General features: G+C 41.8%; 2 protein-coding genes across 3 annotated transcripts; one reads left to right on the top strand and one right to left on the bottom strand.

The window, feature by feature from the left end:
* On the bottom strand, positions 1 to 10,766 carry LOC120044543 (E3 ubiquitin-protein ligase RNF165-like). Of its 2 annotated transcripts, none has more exons than XM_038989204.1 (8): positions 10,591 to 10,766; positions 6,083 to 6,398; positions 5,653 to 5,784; positions 5,302 to 5,431; positions 4,920 to 5,024; positions 4,572 to 4,667; positions 3,721 to 3,824; positions 1 to 3,585 (listed from the first exon to the last, which is right to left on the bottom strand). In XM_038989204.1, the coding sequence occupies exons 1-8, from the start codon at positions 10,649 to 10,651 to the stop codon at positions 3,468 to 3,470; spliced, it is 1,062 nt and encodes a 353-aa protein (XP_038845132.1). In that variant the 5' UTR covers positions 10,652 to 10,766; the 3' UTR covers positions 1 to 3,467. The 2 variants fall into 2 exon arrangements, with proteins under 2 accessions (XP_038845132.1, XP_038845138.1); XM_038989210.1 differs by having other exon boundaries at positions 5,653 to 5,781.
* Positions 10,767 to 10,982: 216 nt separating this feature from the next.
* LOC120044533 (ATP synthase subunit alpha, mitochondrial-like) lies at positions 10,983 to 23,297 on the top strand. The gene is made up of 11 exons (XM_038989193.1): positions 10,983 to 11,125; positions 11,835 to 11,913; positions 13,389 to 13,558; positions 13,689 to 13,862; positions 20,850 to 21,016; positions 21,290 to 21,590; positions 21,727 to 21,951; positions 22,068 to 22,175; positions 22,336 to 22,480; positions 22,601 to 22,751; positions 22,844 to 23,297. Exons 1-11 carry the CDS (start codon positions 11,066 to 11,068, stop codon positions 22,920 to 22,922), a joined length of 1,659 nt encoding a protein of 552 aa, XP_038845121.1. The 5' UTR covers positions 10,983 to 11,065; the 3' UTR covers positions 22,923 to 23,297.
* Positions 23,298 to 24,878: the final 1,581 nt, after the last annotated feature.

Below are 24,878 nucleotides of genomic sequence, written 5' to 3'. Positions count from 1 at the left end.
TACTTTCAGCATTTTGGGCAGTTTATTTGAAAAACACATACAAAAAGATCATATACAAGACAATAAATAAAAAAAGGAGACAGAACAGTTTGGGTTAAGCTATGCAACTTTTTGCATCATCATTAGTAATAAATACAGTACAAAATCCACAAAGTAAATCTAAAGATTTTCCACAATATTCACTGATCCATGTTATTCTTCATTATCATTTAGCTATTGCTTTTCATATTATTGATACATACTTTGTCTATAAAATACTCCAGCTCATAAAACATTGCGCGTTTACAGCAAAACAGCAGTGTGTTGTACAAAGATGGCCACTTCCCTTTAATCACTGGCAGGTTAGTTTAATCAACAGTTTGTCAGCAGCAAAGAAACATCTGTAATATTCAAGAAGGTACAGCCTTATATTAAACACGTCTACAGCTACGCCCATGTACACATATGAAAACCTGAGAAGGACATGCATTAGAAAGCTTGTGCTTTAGGATTCTACTGTTCATTCCCCTTCACCAGCTTGAGTTCAAATACTATGGCTACTGTCCAGTAACGCAGTATACCGTCTGTGGAGGACAGAGGGCAAGTCAGGAGTTTTTCCTGACCAGGTGACCTGACCAGGAAAAACTCTTGGCCCTAGACATGGGGTAAGGTCAGTGACAGCAGGAAAAATTAAAATAAGACCAGTCAGCTTCATTCCAATCGGATATATGTAGGATTAATAAATTGTTATTATTAAGAAAATGCACACGGAAAACAGGTGGTTAGCTTATTATACCCAGGTGTAAAACCACACTAGAGTATTACACCAGAAATAAATAAGATGCAATAGCACAAGTTTATCATGTTCGCCACCTCTCGAACCTAACTACACAAACACAGCATTTGCCAGCAATACAAAGTACCTAATAATGGAGTTATTCATTCATATGGGAGGAGTTAATATAGCTGGGCCAGAGAAACGTATGGTCTGAATGGAGACACCCAACATTCAGATATGGTGAAATATACAAACGAGGTAAATCAAAACGAATGATAACAAACTGAGAAACTGGTAATGATCAGGGATAAATATGAAAAATAAAATAGTATCATATTTCCTCTATGTCAGGAAGGGGTATAGCCATGCTAGGAGGTTTACATGCGAAAACATTTGCACCTAGTCACAGTCTGTCCACTCGATCAAAGCAGGGGGAAGGGGGGGGATCTTCGATATGACATTGAATGGAATGTAAATCAAGATCAACAGCACCACGTTGGCTAGAGACAGCTCACATTACACCCTTCCAAATTACATGTTCTCCTTATGAAAAACACAACTTGCATGCAAAGCATCCCCACCAACCAATGCATAATGAGGTATTATTATTTATTTTTTTACATTGTGTTATTTCTAAATAAATAGATTGATTCAATTGCAAAATCGAGAGAGAAAATACATGAAATATGCCACCACAATAGCTACGGTTAGTAATAAATTATGATTGTTAAATACTTAAGGCATTTCAACTCACAGCATCCTATGTGAAGTAGCAACCCTCCTTGTTTGTCTGTCTAGTTTTTTTGGATGGAGGGTTTGGACAAAGGTAAATAAAAAACGCAACACAGTCAAGTCAACCTCCAAAAGTACACAAGGAAGCATGAAGATACGTGTAACCGAACACAGACGCATAAGCTAGAACAAGGAGACCCCACACCACCAAATCTACTTCAGGCAACCCCATATTTTAGTGCATTTACAAAACACAAGCTACATTAATAAATATGTTTTTTTTTTTTGCAGCATTGGAGCCATGTCTTCAAAATTGTAAAAAAATGGACAAGGACTTGGCTTTACTTGGTCCAATGTCCAAATTGGCATGAGCGCTCAAAACAAATTGATAGTAAGAAAACCAAAATGAAGAAAAAAATTTAAACAAATCAAAAAAATGTAAATAGTCAGAATAATTGTTTGGTATTTTCAAACGAATGGCTTTTTCTCCCTTTAACCCTCGTTCAAGTGAACTACACCAACATGATTCATGCACGATATAGAGAAAACAGCTTCCATCACTGATCAGTTTACAGTGGTTCTAGCAATACCATACACAACTACCATCATGGGGGACCATCTTACACATTCTAGGACACAGAACAAAGGCCAACTAGTTGGATATATCCCAGGAACACCAGCTGTATTCCTGTATCGAACAACGGGAGCAACTGAGATTGAAATTAAGGGAACCGAAACAGAGGTTGTTTGCTATGCACTGTATAACTCACATGTGCTTGTTCTGTAGGCAATAAGGTACTGGTATATGTTAGAAAAGGATTACATTGTATTCACTCTAAAGACAAGACACAGACACTGCATCCCCAGCCTTTAAGATCGTGCTATGGACGAGGCTGTGAGTAGAAATTGCCCATAAGCGCAGTTCTTGAAATCAGCTTACCCCTGCCCCCAATCCTAATCTTAATCATTAGGAGAGGAGACGCAGCAGTGACCAAAGATCAGCGTCTAGGGGAAACTTCATCCTGCTCCGTGGATGAGTAAGAGAGTCATACTGTTTATGGTTCACATGCAGAGAGACTGCAGACTTTCTAATGCTCCACAATCACAAGACAGCCCAAGCCTGCCATAGAGCATGCATATCTGGGACCTCTGTTCTAGACTATAGAGGCCCCACTACAGCACAATACAGACCACTGAAGCCATGCCTGGTTAGCATCTCTAGCATCCACTGTGATGGCGGAGACTCTACTGTACTGGAAACCCACAGAATGTTTGGCCTTTGTACATAGCTAGCACTTCCTCATTGCCTGTACGCCTATTCCCCTTTGTTAAATAGGAGTATTTTCCCCCACCTTATTTCTCAAAATGGGATTTTTGCTTGCTACACAACACGGTCACTCTGTTGTAAATACTGGCGATCAATTACAAGACTACTACACTCCATTACACCATAAGCATTAGGCCACAGAAGCTCATTTCAAGAAACATCCCCTTACTGATTTCATATCTTGTCATGTTTTGCACAGATGTGCTGTAGTTAGAGCTCAGCGGTTGGGTTTCATCACACGGAGGAAGACCAATACACATCAGCGGTCGAACATAGGCCTATATATAAACCCTCAGCAACACAATACACACACATGCTAGGGGGTTTGATAGAGAATCATCTTTGAGTAGGTGTATGGAGAAGCGAATGCTACTGTGCACAACCCGATGGAGACTCATCAAGCCCCAGCACCTGTCTATATATTCTGCCACCCTTCTGCCTCTCTCCATCCATCGGCCTGTTTTATTTCTCTATTGTTTGATCAGTGTGGTTTCTTAATCCCTTCCTCCCCCGCTCCCTTTCATTCATTGTCTTCTTCGACTGGCTCAGAAGGCAGGCTCATAAGTGATGCGGGTGGGAAGGGGGACGTTTGGCAGCGCTCCTCCTAGGGATGCTATGGGTTATTACAGGAAGGGGCAGGGAGAGGAGGCATCAGCTGTCTGGTGTCAACTGGGTCTCAATGTCCACCCGGCATATGGGGCATTTCCTACTGGTGGCCAGCCATTGGTCTACACACGCCTGGTGGAAGAGGTGCATGCAGGGTAATCTCCTGTTGGTGGAGGAAGATGTCGAAGAGCGTTAATACGAATGACCATAGATACACAGAGATCTGCAAACTGTACTATGTGTTGGCACCAAACCTTCCATGACACCAAACGTTCATTAGCATTTTGACTAGACCCACCTGACATCCTCTCTATCCTCCAGCATTGATAGACAGATAGTACACTTCTCATCTGTATCCAGTTCCTCGTCCTCCAGCCCTAGCTTCAGGTCCTGGGGTATTCTCTGGAAAATAGAATATACAACAACAGCGACAATTCCCATTAGCAATGTATCTCTCATTTTACATTTACATTTTACATTTAAGTCATTTAGCAGACGCTCTTATCCAGAGCGACTTACAAGTACATACATTCATACTTTTTTTGTACTGGCCCCCCGTGGGAATCGAACCCACAACCCTGGCGTTGCAAGCGCCATGCTCTACCAACTGAGCCACACGGGGCCCACACGGGGCCCATTTTCATTCGCAAAGTATTGATAGTTCACATGAAAATAGTTATGGTTGAAGTCCTCATAATGTAGTTCTGATATATGACTAACGGCTGTCCTGAAAAACCCTGTTTAGAACCATCGTCCTAACACGGCATACAGTACGCTGCAGAAGACACAATTTAAAAAGTGTCTTTCGGGTTCCTGTCTCATTGGATCATTCAAATGTAATGCTTATGATTCTTTCACATACTGTACAGTAGATTCAAATCAGACTTGCACAGCTTTATAATAATTGGTCCTTTCACCTACAAGATGAGTCATCCTTGGTCTTAAATCGGGTACACTCCGGACCAGATAGTCTGAATAAGTCTGTTTGGAGTGGAAGCAGACAGTATTCTTCGCAAAGATAATGTGGCTAACAATAACCTAAAATGAGATGGCAATGTTCGCCTGTGTCATTCTACTCTATGGTACTCTATTATATTTACTACCGCAGTACATCCGTTACCAACACAACTTATGAGGGCATAGTCTTACCTTCTTGTATTTGTGAGGGAAGGTGAACCTTTCAATAGTGGTCTGGATGGCCCCTCGGTTCACACTGCCCAACCTGTCCTCCAGCTGCAGTAGCTCCTACAGGCAACATATGGGGAAAGACCATTAACTATCTTCTTTCAGTACGATAAAAAGAACAAAACAAAATAAAACTATGTTTTTTTGGATTCGGAAGCATCTGGAGCACAGAACTAGCGGAAATTAGAAGATCAGTCCCACATGAGGCTGTCCACAGCATTGGTCACACAGAGGCAGGGACGGATGTGTGAGAGGTGAGAGTGTATGTGTGACGGGGTTGATGGGACTTGGCCGTGTGACTGGGATGACTACCTCGTAGCTCTCTCTCACAGCGGATGCATGGCGAGAGGGGTTGAGGCCCTGCAGGGCCAGCAGGTGTAACTGAGGATACGGGTAGTTTCTGATCTCATGGACAACCTAGAGAGAACATACAGAGAGACAGTAAGGGAGTAATCTGGATACATTCTCCTCAACTCATCTCTGAGAAAACATCTTTGCATTTCATACTGCTTCCTGCCTGCCATCCCTGAATCCTGTCTATCCAATGATCTATGGTGTGAATACCAAATCAAACACTCCAGGTGGTTTAGCCAATATGGACACCAGCAGCGCAGATCATGAAACGTCACTTTAAATGGGGCTGTCCATTCTGATCATTTAAATTCCATGACAAAAATTGTTGTGATGTCCTCACCACTTGGGTGGAGGTGCTGTTCCTGGGGAAGTGATGCATCCGGGGAGAGGTCAGGTAGTGTTGAAAGTGCTGGGGAAGTGGGCGGACGTGGTATTGGTGGGGGGGCAGCCCCGCGTCCACACTCAGGTCCCTGACCAACCACACAGGACAGGAGGAAAGAAGAGAGAAGAACCAATTAAACACTGGGCCCATTTCACAGACCCATCAACATTGATTGTCATTGGATTACATCATGCCCGTGGGAGGGGACTCAAATTTGAAATGAAGATTATCCATTGTTCAGGAGTAATGTATTAGACTTAACTATGAAGCCACACTAATTGTATGAGCGCAAGCTAGTGTGTTATTTACCAGTCTGTGCCTTCGGCCAGGTAGCGAGGCTGCTGGCCAACAGGCTGTGGGGGGACATGGAGGGCAGGAACAAACTCGTACCCCAGCCGCAGTCTGTGGGGCTGGTGGGGCATTCTCTCTGGGGTGCGTCTGCTGACACAGGACAACCAAAAGTTTCTGTACACATTAAATTCCTTGCAATCTGTTGTGTGGTTCCACAGACGCCATGGAAATGTGGACTCAACTTAAAAGCACTTTTGAAGTATGAAAACACATGCCAAACTTTGGGGTTAACTACTCCTTTACCAGGGGCACATTATTAAACTGTACAGATTTTGGGGGTTGCATCAAAATATAGCTGTTCGTACAGAACATGACATTTCTAAAGCTTATGGAGGTTCCCTTGTTATTACAGGAGTGGCGTGCATAGCCAGAAACCAAGTCCCCATACCTTGAAGGTGGCATGATGCGGCGGTTCTGGGCTTCTAGGATCTGCTGTTGGAGGAGGTATTGCTGGTGTAAGGCCTGAGGTAGGAAAGTGGGGACCAAGAGGTCCTGGAACTGGGGTGTGGGGGGTAAGGGGTTGAGGGGCGAGTGGAGCTGGGGAGGATGCTGGTGGCCAGAGGGAGCCAGGTGGGGGTTTATGCCCGACTGGGGCTGACCTGGGTGGGGCATGGGGAAGTCAATGGGCAGCGGGGCATGGGGGCCTAGCTGGAAGTGCCGGCAAGAGGTAGCATGGCTATGCTGCTGCCGGTTAAAGAGGGATCCTGTGGAAACATCAAGAGGGAGTTAGACACCTGAGAGAAACGGTAGGTTAGAATAAATTGTGTATGAGACGTGGAGTGTGTGTTTGTGTGATGTAATTGTGTTTCTGTAGGATGATCTTTACAAAAGCCCCAAATCTTACCTATGGTGAAGCAACACATTCAATCTGCATGGAAAATGTTAATTTTTCCAAACATGAATGGTCTTTTATGGCATCATGTCACATTTGACCCTCTGTTTGGAACCTCACCTCTGGACATCTGACTCTTCGGCAATGGGCGCAGCCAGGACTGTGCATTTAAATTGTGTATTCAAGTGGTTTCCAAATTAGGCTGTGTAATATATGAGAACGACCTTGAATCCATTTGATAGAAGTGCACAACTGCTGTCAGAAGTGTTTCTAGATCTACTGTGTGACATTCTGCTGATCAACCACTAATCCACAGGACAAAAAAAACAGAACATCTATCCCTAAGAGTTTTTTATTGTAATATAACTGTTTCTCCATTATAAATCACTGAGGATTTTACCAATGTGATGACTGCTGTGAGTGAGTCCTTTTTCTGAGAACGTTCTCACCTGTTGAACTGTGGGTAAAACAAGGCTATATTATATAGTACAACACTGTGAATGTTTATGTTGGGCTCCCGAGTGGCACAGCGGTCTAAGGCACTTCATCTCAGTGCTAGAGGCGTCACTACAGACCCTGGTTTGATTCCAGGCTGTATCACAACCTGCTGTGATTGGGAGTCCCGTAGGGCGGCGCACAATTGGCCCGGCGTCGTTAGGGTTTGGCCGGGGCATGCCGTCATTGTAAATAAGAATATGTTCTTAATTAACTGACTTGCCCAGTTAAATAAAGGTTAAACGAAAATAAGTGTATCACTACCCATATGTCTCTATCAGCAAAATGTTAAGGCTTTATAGGCCTAGGCTACATAAAGCCTACAACGTATTTGTCTATCTCCCACCAGAAATCAGTATCGATTTACATACTGCCTATGTCTCTTTCTATCACTCAGACACAGAGTGCTACCCGAAGCTTTCCCATATGTAGATTCCTTGGTTCAGGGGAAATAGCTTGAATGCCATCTCAGTACTTTTTCCCCTCTTCTTAACCACAGCTATTTGGCAGCTGAAGAGAACAGGCTGCTGTTGAGGCTCGAGAGGGAGAACCAGATGCTACCAATGTACTACAGTGCACTGTCTTGGTTTTAATACTGTGTGTGTGTGTGTGTGTATATATATATATATATATATGGATAGACAGGGCTGACAATTCTAATGGAAATAACATTGATTGTGAAAAGGAATGGCTTTCAATTTACGTGAAGTAGGCCTAGGCTACATTGTGACATTGATGCCAATATGACAAAATATATTTGAAAGGGGAGAACACACAATTCATAGGACAATACTTCATAGTCTGTGATATGTTCTCCATGGCGGCAAAATTTAGTTTGGACTCGAGCAGCAAGAGAAGTCATAGAAAAAGACCATCAAATTAAATCTATCCACTGAGATATATGCAGCCTAGCACCAACATTTTGGGGCGAACCTACATCGAGTCCTTTGTGTCACCTTCAGTTGCTAGGCTCTTTTCTAATATGAACATACTAAAGTGTTTGTGGAAGAGTGGATAACACATTCAGATGAAAACAGGTGAAACCCCTACAGTTGAGAAATAGGCAAATGTCTACATTGCATTTGGATCATTAAGTTGGAGTAGATTTGAAGGTGCAGTGCCACGAAATGCCTAGGAAAATAGTCATGAGTCTAATCTTGACAACTTTCAGAAACATCCGATTGTGGTGGTGGGTTTTTGAAATATCACATTCAGCTCATAACCAGTCACTAATGAATGAGAATGAGTTAGGCCTGCTAAATTAGCATTTGATCCAAGGATCAGAGGCGCACTGCACTTTCAATTGTCTCAGTAGTAGAATCGCCATTAATGACAGGGGATAGACTCATTCAGGCCTTGTGATGAGAAATGCAAGGAAATCGTCTATCTTTGTCACAGCGGGAGAGGTGGGTGGGGTGGAGGTGGACAGGTAGGGACGAGGGGAGGGATAAAGACAACAAATGGAAATCAGCAAGAAGCACACTGAAGGTTAGGAAAAATACTATATTCTTTATTGGAAAATATTAGTATATGTGGAATTTGTGTTTTGGTTGTTGTAATAATAATAATATAAATACCATGCAACAAAAATAAACAACATAGACTGAAGGCAAGGCTCACCATGCTCCATGAAAGGGTTAAAAAGAACAAAAGCAGCATCCAATGAGCAGACGTGGTTGGCTACAGCACAGTACAGCAGGGTACATCTTTACCACAGAAAAATTACATTGGAATTTACTATTCAATGTAAAAAAAATATTTAAAAAATCATATGAATCATAACATGACCATGCATTGAAAGTACTATTACCAGAACAAAGGGTAAAGAGCGACCACAACCAAACAATAAAAGACGTTATTACTCAACTAGAGGATTTACTGTAGCAGTGCAGGAGATAGGCATCCCTGTGAAATGGATAGCATTTTGCACTTTTGTTAGTGGATCATTAGGAAGTGATTAACCACCAGTGAGTATCTACTACTCATAGAATTCGTTTTTTGCTCCTTCTCAAGAAGAACAAAGTGTTACACAATTCGAGACGGTTATAACAGGTTGTTGGGAAGAGGTACGGTGTACCAGTATTTAATCAATTTTGATGTGTTGTCCATTTTTTATCACTCAGATGACCACACTAGGGATAATCCTAATTGTGTGTGTGTCATAATATAAAAAAGTATAGGTTTTACATGTCATGTAAGAATGCCAATAGGAGCATTTGCTACCATTACTTAGCCAGATTTGTACAATGCACTTTCCATGGAGAAAATGTACCAAATTCTGGTCTTCAGTAAAGCCGTGCAGAAATCGAAACAATTGCAAAATGTATCCACTTTACAGGAATTTACAGCATGTTGTATATCAAGACTGGATGGGCGGTACACAATTACATTTATTTGATTCTCTAAAAGAGCTACAAATGGGTTAACAATACAGCTACTTTACAGAAAAAGACAACAGGTGTTAGCAATTTTGTTTTTTTCACAACAATGAATTGTGGGTGAATGGTACATTCTTGGGGGCGTTTAAACAAAATAATAGCAATGTCTTCTGATGGAAATAGGAAATGAAGAAGGGATTCACAATACAGCTAAATACAGAGAACAGGCCACGCCACACCACACAGCAGCAGATGATCATTAGCTACAGAATGGGGGGGGACGACAAAGATCTGATAAATGCAGAATGTAGAGCCAGCCTCGATACTATGAAACAGGAAATAAGAACAGAAATAAAAGCACAATGTGAAATCATTGATGCCAGTGTATGAATTTAGTTTATACGCTACACTGTAGCCTAAATAGTTTATGAAACGGTATGTTTTGGTATTGAATCAAAGGGAAATGACTTGTGCAAAAATCACCTGGTGGATAGCTTGTTTTAAATATTGGAAAAACAACCTACCTAGCTACGACGTGTTTAAAGAGCTTCCTTAAATTTGAAATATGTCAATTTTGCCTGTTTTTAAACTACTATAGTTGCGATATACAATTGTGTAGATTACCGTAGCTAATTGAATTTGTCGCAAAACCCTCTCGGCAAGCAGTAAAGATGATCTCCAAATGACATCATCCTGGGATTAAATAGGTTATCCAGTAACCTAACCTGCAGAGAACGCGCTAGCTAGCTAACCTTCAAACATGTTTCACGCATTACTCTCTGTGGTCTGACATTACACCACTGCCATTAATGTTAATTGGTAAAGTATTTCTTAAAATGGAACTGACTAGCTAGCTACAATATATAATGTCCAAAAATAGCGAAACGTTTAGCTAGCATTAGCTAAATAGCATTGGTCAACGCGCTAACTAGCTACAGTAGTTAGCTGTCAACAGCTAGCGTTATCTACATCTCGATTTGAGAAGGAAAAAAAAAAATATATATATAGGCAAATAGGACCAGACCCATACTACCAAGATGTGTAGTATGGTCTTGCAATTGTTAATCAAATGTAACGCTGGTCAACAACACGTTGGAATGGATTCTAAAGAGATTTGCGAGCAGCTCCAGTGGTATTAAAATGAACATAGCACATGACATGTAAGTGTTAAAGATTAATAAATATAAATACCTCTATTTCTTACTGAGCCAAATACAGGAAGAACCAGATATCCGACATGCACTAAAACCATCCTTGGATCCTTTTCTTGCCGCTGGGTTTTTGAGAGACAAATAGCCCATGCGGATGATCCGTTTCAATCTTTCTACATTCAAGCGGATCTAGCAAGCACTGTGCTGGCAGGCAGCTGCTTCGGTGACAAAGCGTCGATGGCTCGGTGTTTTCTGAAGGAACATTTAGGAAATGTAAAGTACCATAAATAGCCACTAGGTTGCGCCATAAGGTTGCGTAGAATGTTTTTTCAGCCAGAGTTATTCATAGATAAGTGAACTCCGCTGCAGTAGATGGCAGTAATGCTTTGAAATTACAGCCTGTCATCACGGATGACATAAAAAGAAGAAGAAGGGGTTCGTTTTCGGCCATTCGCACACCCTCCAAGTACAGCTAGCTGGTCTTTGCAGGTGGTGGAGGAAAAGTCACATTCGAAATGTTATCTGTGCGAGTTGCAGCGGCTCTGGCCAGGAGCCTGCCCAGACGGGCTGGATTTGTGAGTATTGCATTGATTTGGATGTTGAATAGAAGACATTAAGTATTGCACAATTTAAAATGTCAATGTGAACGCAGTGGGTATGTGAAGGGTACATACAGGCCGCCACCTTCACGCGCTCGTCCCAGAACGACATGTCCAAGAAAGGACACGCATGCCACTCGACGTACCTTCTTAAAATTTATTTGATAACGTTAATTCGCTAGGTTTACTGTTTTTATAACTCGTTCATTTCACATTTCGTTTGGATTTGCACGTTCAATGCTCTTATGCGCACTTGAACTAACGTCACGGCCCCATGTAAAATGGCTGTGCTAGCAAGCTGACTAGTTTAGCATGCTATCAGCTAGTTAGCTAATTTCTGAAGGTCAGGATCGCTTGACATGCAGAATGCTCCCTTCGCGCGCACACACTACAAGCTTCTGTAAGTATATATTTAGCTGTAGTGTCTAGCCTATGCTTTGAAAATGTCGATTTTCTATTTTTTTTTATTGGTTACTTAGTTGGATTTATATTTTTCATAGGCTAGCTGTCAAAGGAGTACTACTTGCGAACAACCTAGCTAGCTATTAGCTAACGTCACTTGGGCTGACGCCTAGCGCTTATGCCATGTTTTGATTGTAACGTATTCCAGTTTATTGTGCTATTTCTTTGCCGTTCAATTACACTTGTTTTTAACAATAACCGATCATGCTTTCATTAATTGTAGGTGTCCAAGAATGTTGCCGCCGCCTGCGTAGGAGTGAATCACCTCCACACACACAGACCATGTCTTGCTGCGAAGACCGGTAAGTATAGAGAGAATGGGGACTCAAGGAATGACCTTCTGTTCTTGGATCAGAAATCCTGTTTTGCCTCAAGTTCCACTTGTTATGAGCAGGGCACTTTAGATTTAGATGACATTTGAAAACAATGACATAATTTTGCTATCTTAATTTGCCCATGTATAAACTGAGATTACGCTATGGTGATATTATATGAACAAAAATGAGAATCGTTCTTTTTTGTCACATGCGCCGAGTACAGCAGGTGTAGACCTTACCATGAAATTATTACTTACATGCCCTTAACCAAAAATGCAATTTGAAGAAAAGTATTTACAAAATAAAGTAAAGCATAAAAGAACAACAATAATGAGGCTATATATGTGCGGGGCTACAGGTTAGTCTGTAATATCTACATGTAGGTGGAGTTAGTGACTATGCATAGATGATAAACCAGCGAGTAGTGCGCACTACCCTCTGTTGCACCTTGCGCTCGGTGGCTGAGCAGTTGCCATACCGGGCGGTGATGCAACCGGTTTGGATAATCTTGACGGTGCAGCTGTGACTTTGAGCATCTGAGGACCCATGCCCAGTCTCCTGAGGGAATAGGTGTTGTCGTGCCCTCTTTACGACTGTTTTGGTGTGCTTGGACCATGAGTTTGTTGATGTGGACACCAAGTAACTTGATGCTCTCAACCTGCTCCACTACAGCCCCATCGATGAGAATGGGGGCGTGCTTGGCCCTCATTTACCTGTAGTCCATGATTTCAAATCAAGTTTATTTTATATAGCCCTTCGTACATCAGCTAATATCTCGAAGTGCTGTACAGAAACTCAGCCTAAAACAGCAAGCAATGCAGGTGTCTTTATCACATTGAGGGAGAGGTTGTTGTCCTGGCACCACACTTCCAGGTCTCTAACCTCCCTATAGGCTGTCTCATCGTTGTTGATGATCAGGCCTACCACTGTTGTGTCGTCGGAAAACTTAATGATGGTGTTGGAGTAGTGCTTGGCCACGCAGTAATGGGTGAACAGAGTACAGGAGGGGACTAAGCATGCACCCCTGAGGGGCCTCTGTGTTGAGGATCAGCGTGGCAGATGTGGTGTTGCGTATCCTTACCACCTGGGGGTGGCCCATCAAAGTCCAGGATCCTGTTGCAGAGGGAGGTGTTTAGTCCCAGGGTCCTTAGCTTAGTGATGAGCTTTGAGGGTGCTATGGTGTTGACTAAAGCTCAGCGTTCGATGTGGGAAAGGGCAGTGTTGAGTACAATAGAGACTGCGTCATCTGTGGATCTGTTTGGGCGGTATGCAAATTGGAGTGGGTCTAGGGCTGTTTAAAGGTCTTTCTCACATAGGCTACGGCGAATGTGATCACTCAGCGTCCGGAACAGCTGCTGGCTTGCCTCAAAGCGCGCATAGAAATCATTTAGCTTGTGTCACTGGGCAGCTCGACCAGTTTTAATGTAAACTTATGTTTTATGTGTTTTTTTTAATTTTAGGCACTGCCGAGGTGTCCTCCATCTTGGAGGAGAAGATCCTGGGTGCTGACACCAGTGCTGATCTGGAAGAGACTGGTCGTGTGCTGTCCATTGGTGACGGTATCGCCAGAGTGTATGGTCTCAGGAATGTTCAGGCTGAGGAGATGGTGGAGTTCTCCTCTGGGCTCAAGGTGCAGATCTAGGAGGAATTTAGTTTATGAATCCTAACTGAACCATTTTTAAACTTAACAGATTAAGCTTTTCTATCTACTGTCGTCAATCAGTATATTTTAACAAAACATCTTCTGTCCTCTTTTCTAGGGTATGTCTCTGAACTTGGAGCCTGACAATGTTGGTGTTGTGGTGTTCGGTAATGACAAGCTGATCAAAGAGGGTGACATTGTGAAGAGGACTGGCGCCATCGTGGACGTGCCAGTGGGTGAGGAGCTGCTGGGTCGTGTGGTGGACGCTCTGGGCAATGCCATCGACGGAAAGGTGAGGGCAGAATTATGTAGTTAACCTATGGCTGCTAACGGGATCGATATGACAGCAGCCAGAGAAAGTGCAGGGCGCCAAATTCAAACAACAGAAATCTCATAATTAAAATTCCTCAAACATACATGTGTCTTATACCATTTTAAAGGTAATCTTGTTGTTAATCCCACCAAAGTGTCCGACTTCAAATAGGATTTTCAGCGAAAGCACCACAAACGATTATGTTAGGACATCGCCAAATCACAGACTAACAGTCATTTTTCCGGCCAAAGACAGGAGTCACAAAAAGCAGAAAGAGATAAAATGAGTCACTAACCCTTGATGATCTTCATCAGATGACACTCATAGGACTTCATGTTACACAATACATATATGTTTTGTTCGATAAAGTTAATATTCATATACAAAAACCTTAGTTTACATTGGCGCCATGTTCAGAAATGCCTCCAAAATATCTGGAGAAATTGCAGAGTAATCAAGTAGTCAAATAACATAAATACTCATCATAAACTTTGATGAAAGATACATGTTTTACATAGAATTAAAGATACACTTGTTCTTAACTTCTTATGGCTGCAGCCCGAGGCCGCCCACAATATGACAACAGTCACTTCAAGTGCAGGGCACGAAATTCAAAATATATATTTTTTAAATATTTAACTTTCACACATTAACAAGTCCAATACAGCAAATGAAAGGTACATATCTTGTGAATCCAGCCAACATGTTCGATTTTTAAAATGTTTTACAGCGAAAACAGCACGTATATTTATGTTAGCTCACCACCAAATACAAAAAAGGACAGACATTTTTCACAGCACAGGTAGCATGCACAAAGCCAACCTAACTAACCAAGAACCAACCAAACTAACCAAGAAACAACTTCATCAGATGACAGTCTTATAACATGTTATGTTCGAAAAATGTGCATATTTCAGGTATAAATCATAGTTTACATTGCAGCTACAATCAGAAATTGCACCGAAAGCAGCCATAATAATTACAGACACCAACGTCAAATACCTAATTACTCATCATAAAACATTTCTGAAAAATACATGGTGTACAGCAAATGAAAGACAGGCATCTTGTGATTCCAGCCAATATTTCCGATTTATTAAGTGTTTTACAGCAAACACAATATAGCGTTATATTAGCTTACCACAATAGCCAGAAACACATGCCATTTCCCAGTAGCAAAAGGTTAGCGATCGTAACAAACCAGTAAAAGATATATTTTTGACTAACCTTGATATTCTTCATCAGATGACAGTCCTATAACATCAGGTTATACATACACTTATGTTTTGTTCGAAAATGTGCATATTTAGAGCTGAAATCAGTGGTTATACATTCTGCTAACGTAGCTACTATTTCCCACAACGTTCGGATATTTTTCTGACACACATATTCTGACCAAATAGCTATTCATAAACATAACTAAAAAATACATGTTGTATAGGAAATGATAGATCCATTAGTTCTTAATGAAATCGCAGTGTTAGAATTCTAAAAAATAACTTCATTACGACATCCAGCTTCGGTATAGCTAGAGTACCCAAACGTTGGGCGCCGACGACTAGTTCACATGCATGACAGATATATCAAATAGCATCATAAAATGTTTCTTTCTTTTGCTGATCTTTCATCAGAATGTTGGACAAGGGGTCCTTTGTCCAGAACAGTCGTTGTTTGGATTTAGAACGTCCATTTTCCCTCTTGAATTAGCAAGCGCACTAGCCAAGTGGCGCGAATCTCTCCATCGTCAACAAAGTCAGAACGGAACACGGCAAAACTCCCGAAAAAATTTCAATAATCTGATTAAACTATATTGAAAAAACATACTTTACGATGATATGGTCACATGTATCAAATAAAATCAAAGCCGGAGATAGTAGTCGCCTATGACGGCAGCTAAACAGAAGGCAAATCCAGGTACCACCTCGCGCTCTCCAGAAAACCGGAAATGGGGGACACGTCATACAAAGAGCTTGTATTCCACTTCAGACCAAGATAAACACTAAATTTCTTCTCTCACCGCCTCTTGACATCCAGGGGAAGGTCTATGAAGTGCATGTATACTAATACGTATCATGCCCATTTATAGGCAGGAAGTAGTACAGAGCCTCGATTTCAGACTTTCCACTTCCTGGTCAGGAAGTTTGTGCCAAATGAGTTCTGTTTGACTCACAGATATAATTCAAACGGTTTTAGAAACTAGAGAGTGTTTTCTATCCAATAGTAATAATATGCATATTGTACGAGCAAGAATGGAGTACGAGGCCGTTTGAAATGGGCACCTTTTATCTGGCTACTCAATACTGCCCCTGCAGCCCAAACAGGTTAATGCAACCGCTGTCAGATTTCAAAAAGCTTTACTGCAAAACACAATATTCAATAATCTGAAAACAGCGTTCAGCCACAAAAGCAAGCCATACAGTTACCCGCCAAATTGTGCAGTCAACAAAACTCATAAAAAGCATTAAATCTTCACTTTGCTGATCTTCGTCGGAATGGACTCCCAGGACTCCCACTTCAACAAGAAATGTTCGTTTTGTTCGGTAATGTCCATTTATGTCCAAATAGCTACTTTTGTTAGCACGTTTGGTAAACAAATCCAAAGTCACGAAGCGCGTTCACTAAAAGCTGACGAAATGTCCAAAAGTTCCGTAACAGTCAGTAGAACATGTCAAACGATGTATTGAATCAATCTTTAGAATATTTTTAACATAAATCTTGAATAACGTTCCAACCGGAGAATTACATTGACTTCAGATGAGCGATGGAACAGAGCTCCCTCATGTGAACGCGCATGGTCAGGTCATGGCAGACCTGACTAATTCCCCTCTCATTTGGCCCCCCTTCACAGACTGACATCTAGTGGAAGCCGTAGGAAGTGCAAACTCATCCATATCTCGCTGTGATTTCAATAGGATCTTGGTTGAAAATCGACCAGCCTCAGAATTTCCACTTCCTGTTTGGATTTTTTCTCAGTTTTTGCCTGCCATATGAGTTCTGTTATACTCCGACATCATTCAAACAGTTTTAGAAACTTCAGAGTGTTTCCTATCCAATATGAATAATAATATGCATATATTAGCAACTGGGACTGCTGAGCAGGCAGTTTACTATGGGCACCTCTGCACCTTTCATCCAAGCTACTCAATACTGCCCCTGCAGCCATAAGAAGTTAATTGTTATTCATCAAATACTGTTGGTCGCGTACACATATTGCAGATGTTATTGCAGGTGCCACGAAATGCTTACGTTTCTAGCTCCAACAGTGCAGTAATACCTAACAATAAACACAAATCGCTAAAATTAAAAGAGATCAGAAAGATCAATGTCAGTCTGGAATAGATGATTTAGTGCCTTCAAAGTTTTCACACCCCATTACCTTTTCCACATTTTGTTACAGCCTGAATTTTTAAAAATGTACTTTTTTTTTATGGTCACTTGCCTACAGACAATGCCCCATAATGTCAAATGTTTTACAAATCAATTAAAAATGAAAAGCTGTAATGTCTTGAGTAAATGAGTATTCAACCCCGTTATGGCAAGCCTAAATAAGTTCAGCAGTAAAAAAAAATCTTTAGTTGCATTGACTCACTCTGTTTGCAATAGTGTTTAACATTATTTTTTACTCTCTCTGTACCCAACACATACAAATATCTGTACATTCAGTCAAGCAGTGAATTTCAAATACTGGTTCAACCACAGACCAGGGAGGTTTTCCAATGCCTCGCAAAGGACACCTCTTGGTCGATTTGGTAAAAAATAAATAAGTGGACAATGAATATCCCTTTGAGCATGTTGAATGTTTTAATTACTTTGGATGGTGTATTAATACACCCAGTCACAACAAATATACAGCTGTCCTTCCAAACTCAGTTGCCAGAGAGGAAGGAAACCACTCAGGGATTTCACAATGAGGCCAATAGTGATTTTAAAGCAGTTACAGTTTAATAGCTGTGATAGTACTGTGGACGGATCAACGTTGTAGTTACTCCAATACTAACCTCAATGACAGTGAGGAAAATCTGTACAGAATAAAAATATTCCGAAACATGCTTCATATGCAATAAGGCACTAATTAAAATGGACAAATGTGGCAAATAAATTAACTTTATATATATATATTTTTTTTAATTCTCCCCAATTTTGTGATATCTAATTGGTAGTTAGTTTTGTCCCATCACTGCAACTCTCGTGCGTACTCGGGAGGGGCAACGGTTGAGAACCATGCGCCCTCTGAAACATGACCCCGCCAAGCCGCACTGCTCATTTACCACGGAAGCCAGCCCCACCAATGTGTCTGAGGAAACACCGTACAGCTGGCGACCAAAGCCAGCGTTCATGCGCCCGGACGCCACAAGGAGTCACTAGAGCGTGATGGGACAAGGACATCCCAGCTGGCCAAACTCTAACTCGGACGATGCTGGGCCAATTGTGCGCTACCTTATGTCTCCTGGTCGCGGCCGACTGCTACACATCCCGGGATCGAACCCAGATCTGTAGTGCCGGCTCTAACACTGACCAGTGCCTTAGACTGCTGCACCACTTGGGAGGCCCTAACTAAATTAACTTTGTCCTGAAAACAAAGCGTTATGTTTGGGGTAAATCCAACACAGCACTGAGTACCACTCTTCATATTTTCAAGCATGGTGGTGGCTGCATCATGTAATGGGTATGCTTGTCTAGGGAGTTTAATATACACTGCTCAAAAAAATAAAGGGAACACTTAAACAACACAATGTAACTCCAAGTCAATCACACTTCTGTGAAATCAAACTGTCCACTTAGGAAGCAACACTGATTGACAATAAATCCCAATAAAGGAGTGATTCTGCACATTTGTGGCCTGCTGGAGGTCATTTTGCAGGGCTCTGGCAGTGCTCCCCCTTGCACAAAGGCGGAGGTAGCGGTCCTGCTGCTGGGTTGTTGCCCTCCTACAGCCTCCTCCACGTCTCCTGATGTACTGGCCTGTCTCCTGGTAGCGCCTCCATGCTCTGGACACTACGCTGACAGACACAGCAAACCTTCTTGCCACAGCTCGCATTGATGTGCCATCCTGGATGAGCTGCACTACCTGAGCCACTTGTGTGGGTTGTAGACTCCGTCTCATGCTACCACTAGAGTGAAAGCACCGCCAGCATTCAAAAGTGACCAAAACATCAGCCAGGAAGCATAGGAACTGAGAAGTGGTCTGTGGTCACCACCTGCAGAACCATTCCTTTATTGGGTGTCTTGCTAATTGCCTATAATTTCCACCTTTTGTCTATTCCATTTGCACAACAGCATGTGAAATTTATTGTCAATCAGTGTTGCTTCCTAAGTGGACAGTTTGATTTCACAGAAGTGTGATTGACTTGGAGTTACATTGTGTTTAAGTGTTCCCTTTATTTTTTTGAGCAGTGTATATATATATATATATATATCACACACACAAAAACAACACTGAATAGCGATAAGCACAGGCAAAATCATCCTAGAGGAAAACCTTGTTCAGTCTGCTTTCCACCAGACACTGGGAGACAAATTTACCTTTCAGCAGGACAATAACCTAAAACACAAGGACAAATGTACATGAGGAGTTTACCAAGATGACGTTGAATATTCCTGAGTGGCCTAGTTAGTTTTGACTTAAATCGACTTGAAAATGTATCGCAAGACTTGAAAATAGTTGTCTAGCAACGATCAACAACCGACTTGACAAAGCTTGAAGAATTTAAAAGAAATGTGCAAGCATTGTACCAAGTTTAGACTTAACCAGAGACTGACAGCTGTAATTGCTTCCAAAGATTCTAACATTAGCTGTGTTTGAATACCCATATCGCTTGTCTACCGGAAGTTGATGCTGTTGCTGTGTTACTACTTGCTTGTTAGCATAACAAATGACTAGCAAGACATCTTACGACTTCACAATGTCCATTGAGAATGCACAACTATACCCCTAAGAATGACATGAATAATCAAGTCCATACACGTTGGGTGCGTAGTTAGATGGCGTATGGTTAAAATACGGGCAAGTTTGATGTAGTAGCCAACTAACATTAGGTAGCTAACTAATTTAATGATATGCTGTTTAAGGGAAGCGTAGCTAACAAATTGTCAGCTAACGTAATGTAGCGTATTTGAAAAGTAATTTATTACATTTGCTCTATTTAAAAAAAAAAAATATTTAAAAAAACATTTGTTAAAGCAATATATTTGTATACGCTTTCCTCGGACTTGGGCTGCATATTTTCATCAATTGTCTTCCAATCTGAAAATGGTAAGCCACGCTCATTTTCTGAAGATTTGCATTATGGACCCTAATAGCACAGAAATGGTATCCACTGCATGTATACTTTGTATTTTGGCGAATGTAGTATGACATCCAGGAACTTTTGGCATACTATGACCAATAAGCATACTACGTACTCAATTAACGTCACACATAGTGCGGCTAGTATGAGTATTCGAACACAGCTAGTGACCATAGCTATTGACTCAGGGGTGTGAATACTTAAATGAGATTTCTGTATTTCATTTTTTTGTAAATTTGTCAACATTTCTAAACGTGTTTGTGTGTGGATGAGTGATGGTAAAATCTATTTAATCCATTTTGAATTCAGGCAGTAACGCAACAATGTGCAATAGAGGGATATGAATACGTTCTGAAGGCACTGTATGTGTATGGACAGTATATGAATAGGAAAGGTGTACAGAAGTAGTTGTATAGGATGAGGTAGGAACAGGAAGACCATGTCTGTCGGCGCAATCTTGAAAACATTCATAGTTTAAAAACAGAACATAACGATTGTTCATTTTAAGAATTCATGGAGATGTATTTTTGTACCCGGACTTCTTGGATGCCACACAACAAAAAGGATCTCCCACCTGATCCTTTCAGATCTAGGGTCCTTGGGTTGCGACTACAGGTTTACTACGGTCTGGGCATATCGGGTCTGATCAGAGTAGCGTTAACCCTTCTTTGTCCCTCAGGGTCCTCTTGGGTCGAGCATCCGTAGGCGTGTGGGTCTGAAGGCCCCTGGCATCATCCCCCGTATCTCTGTGAAGGAGCCCATGCAGACGGGTATCAAGGCCGTGGACAGCCTGGTGCCCATTGGCCGTGGACAGCGTGAGCTGATCATCGGTGACCGGCAGACTGGGTAAACAAATGGCCAGGTGCCATCTATCCCTCAGTCGGGCTATTTGGGGATTACGAATCTGCATGTTCAATGTGTCATAAACAATTGTGAATGTGTTAATGTTCTACTATGCAAGCTTAATTTGCCTTTACCTGGAGGGTAGTTGACAGCACTTCAACCATTTTCTATTGCCTCTCATTCAACTTTAAAGCCATGCAGTTATATTTGTAGTAATTATTTGCTTACTCTGACACTAGAACTGTAATTGAATACAAATTCCCTCTATTCTAACAGCAAAACTGCTATTGCCATTGACACCATTATCAACCAGAAGCGTTTCAACGAAGGCAAAGATGAGAAGAAGAAGCTGTACTGTATCTACGTTGCCATTGGCCAGAAGAGATCCACTGTGGCCCAGCTGGTTAAGAGGCTGACTGATGCTGATGCTATGAAATACACCATTGTGGTGTCTGCTACAGCCTCTGATGCTGCTCCCCTGCAGTACCTGGCCCCATACTCTGGCTGCTCCATGGGAGAGTTCTTCAGAGACAACGGCAAGCACGGCCTCATCATCTACGATGATTTGTCCAAGCAGGTGAGAAGGGGGAAGTCGGGGCTGAGTAGAGTCTTGAGTGTGATGCTGCTTCATGAATAAAAAATTTAAGGAAACAGGCTCTGTTAATCTACCCGTGTTTAACAGCTGTATTCGCATCCCTCCTAAATCCATCCAGGCTGTAGCCTACCGTCAGATGTCCCTGCTGCTGCGTCGTCCCCCTGGTCGCGAGGCCTACCCCGGTGACGTGTTCTACCTACACTCCCGTCTGCTGGAAAGAGCTGCCAAGATGCACGACAACTTCGGAGGCGGCTCCCTGACCGCTCTGCCCGTCATTGAGACCCAGGCCGGAGACGTGTCTGCCTACATCCCTACCAACGTCATCTCCATCACTGACGGACAGGTGGGTGCGGTGTGGAGAGATGTCATTTCATTATTGGCTCCACTTGCCTTTTCCTCCAGTCGACTTGTCAAAGTTTAATGTAATCCCTAAACAGAAGTGTGCTCTCTCCCCTGCAGATCTTCTTGGAGACTGAGTTATTCTACAAAGGTATCCGCCCAGCCATCAACGTGGGTCTGTCTGTGTCTAGAGTTGGATCAGCTGCCCAGACCAAGGCCATGAAGCAGGTGTGACCTGGGGCTCTATAGGGGACTGATATTATACATCAGATAAATGCAGATTAACTTTTTATTTCATTGCAGTTCACCAGTTTACCCCAGAGTATTTTCTCACTTGGAATCAGTCACCTAAATCCATAATACGATTGTGGTCCTTTACTGTGTGTAGGTGGCTGGTACCATGAAGTTAGAGTTGGCCCAATACCGTGAGGTGGCTGCCTTTGCCCAGTTCGGCTCTGACCTGGACGCTGCCACCCAGCAGCTGCTCAACAGGGGTGTCCGCCTCACTGAGTTGCTCAAACAAGGACAGTACTGTGAGTGTCACCACCCAGCGTGCTAATAACGTTTAACATTTTGTATGTTGTCAACCAGGGCCACTCCTTAGTTTGGGGAAACGACATGTCTTTTTATTTTACTTTCTCTCCCTCCCCCAGGCCCAATGGCCATTGAGGAGCAGGTGACAGTCATCTACGCCGGTGTCAGAGGTCACTTGGACAAGATGGACCCTTCCAAGATCACCAGGTTTGAGAAGGCCTTCCTTGTACACGTCCTCAGCCAGCACCAGGACCTGCTCACCACCATCAGGTAACAGGACCGTCTGAGTAATCAGTAAAAATCTATGGTTGATGTTAATCATGAATTTAATTTGAAGTAATGAGACTCTTGTTTTATTCCAGGACTGATGGTATGATCTCACCGACAGCTGACGCCAAACTGAAGGAGGTTGTGTTGTCCTTCCTGTCCAGCTTTGAGTAATGAGAGTAACCGCTCCTGATCCTTCAGTGTGCTTACTGTCTGTCGCATTGTCCTAATATTATATGTATGTGAAACACTGAAGGCCAGAACCTCCATGTACAGCTTTCTCCTAAGAAGAAATAAAATTGTACAACCCTAGAGAGCTGTGGTAAAATTTGACTGTTCGTGGTAGACTGTGCCGGTCGAGCAGATTATCCAGTTGAAGGGAATAAAATGTCATGTGAAATTATTCCTGCGCTCTGTTCTAATGCAGTTTCTGTTTCAGTTTCTCCCACTGTGGGTCTTTATATACTCAAACTACTCTATATATCTTGTGACTTTGTTCATGAATTTCATGAGTTAAAATAAACTTTGGGTGGTCTCAAAATTACAGGATATCAAAATCGTCACTTTTGCATCACAAGAAACGTAGAACACTCAACCATAAAGCATTTCATTGGTGGGAAGAAATGTATGGCATTGATTGTGTTTAGCAACTGTTGTAATGTCTGTTGGGAAATACCTGTCGCTGTCAGAGCTCAAGTGTCCAGTTTCTGTAAAGCTGGAATGGTGGGTGTAACTCATTTGATATGATGGAAATAACGGTATCCACACTTATTGTAAAACAGACATGATTACGAGAGTTTTATCTAGTACAGCTTCTCACCCATATATCTAGACCAATACGGCCCTTTGCCTTTTGAACCAATGACAACCCCAGTAAGTCTGCACATGATTGTCAAAATGTTATTACTCTTAGTAATACAATTTTGATCTTGCATTTTATATAAGACTGAACTCTGAAAATTATGGGTTATTCATTTTGGAGTTAGTTTTACTTGTCAAATCCTTTGCTAAGGTCAGACTTAAGGTCATCCATTTACCTCCCCACTAATGTTAGTTTCTCCACTAGAGGGTGGTAGTTGGTCTGGTTGACCACATGCAAGCAGACGATGTCATCTGAATTTCATGAGATAATTCTAGTCGTTTTTTTCACAACTGTTATACACAATTAGTGTATTTAACAGCATTTTCCCAGCTGATTCTTTTAAACACTGAGTGCATTGCTTGGCAAGCGTGAGAGCAGTGTGTCAAGAGTATTGTTAATGAAGACATGTCTGGGTCAAAAGTCTCTTTTGTAGCATGGTGAGAAGGGCTAGGATCAGAACAAGCTGTGATAAAGACATGGTTACGTTATATATCAAAGTGAAACACTTGAGTGATCACAATTTGAAACTGAGCGAGTCCAACCTGAACAGAGGAATGAGAACTCCAAACATCAAGTGGAAATTGACTAGTTAAATAAACCACATGAATGTACATGTGCATACGTGCCTTTTGTGTTTAGCACCCTTTTAGCATCTGTCTGTGGTATTCAAAACCACATTTCACCTCTGCACATTTCATGCGTACTTGCTTAACCATGACAACTGGTTCATCTGGTAGAGAGGAATAGTAGTGTTGTATTTTTTATCCTGAAGATTTTTCTCCGATATCAGCTGTTTGGACCCTTTATTAAATCAAATAAACAATACCAGCTTGTATAGTCACTTAGTTTACAAATTCAAAAGTCACATGAACATAAATGTATTTCACATGAACATCGTATGGTGAACATTACATTTCCTTCTATTCAATAGATTTTTTTATGTAGTATCTCACCCTTTGTAGTCTCATGAGAACTTTGAAACAGAGGAATTAAAGGACCAATCTGCAGAGTGGCGATCCCATGACTGTTTTGGTAAAAAGCTGATCAAGAGGGCTGGAGAAATGTTACCACTCTCAAATTCATAGAAAGAGCTATGGATACTGGAAGGACTGACCATCCATGATATTAAAATGATAGTTTTAACCATGTTTTGAGGCTGTACAGTGTTTGTTTAAATGTATGGTGCTTACAAACATTGGAGTAAAACAACTTAATATTTGGGGTTCTGATGGGGAACGACCAATAAACCTAGCTCATGAAGCTTTTAT

Source organism: Salvelinus namaycush, chromosome 1 (genome assembly GCF_016432855.1).
Source record: "Salvelinus namaycush isolate Seneca chromosome 1, SaNama_1.0, whole genome shotgun sequence".
Classification (NCBI taxonomy): domain Eukaryota; kingdom Metazoa; phylum Chordata; class Actinopteri; order Salmoniformes; family Salmonidae; genus Salvelinus; species Salvelinus namaycush.
This window is presented reverse-complemented; position numbering and strand designations above follow the sequence as displayed.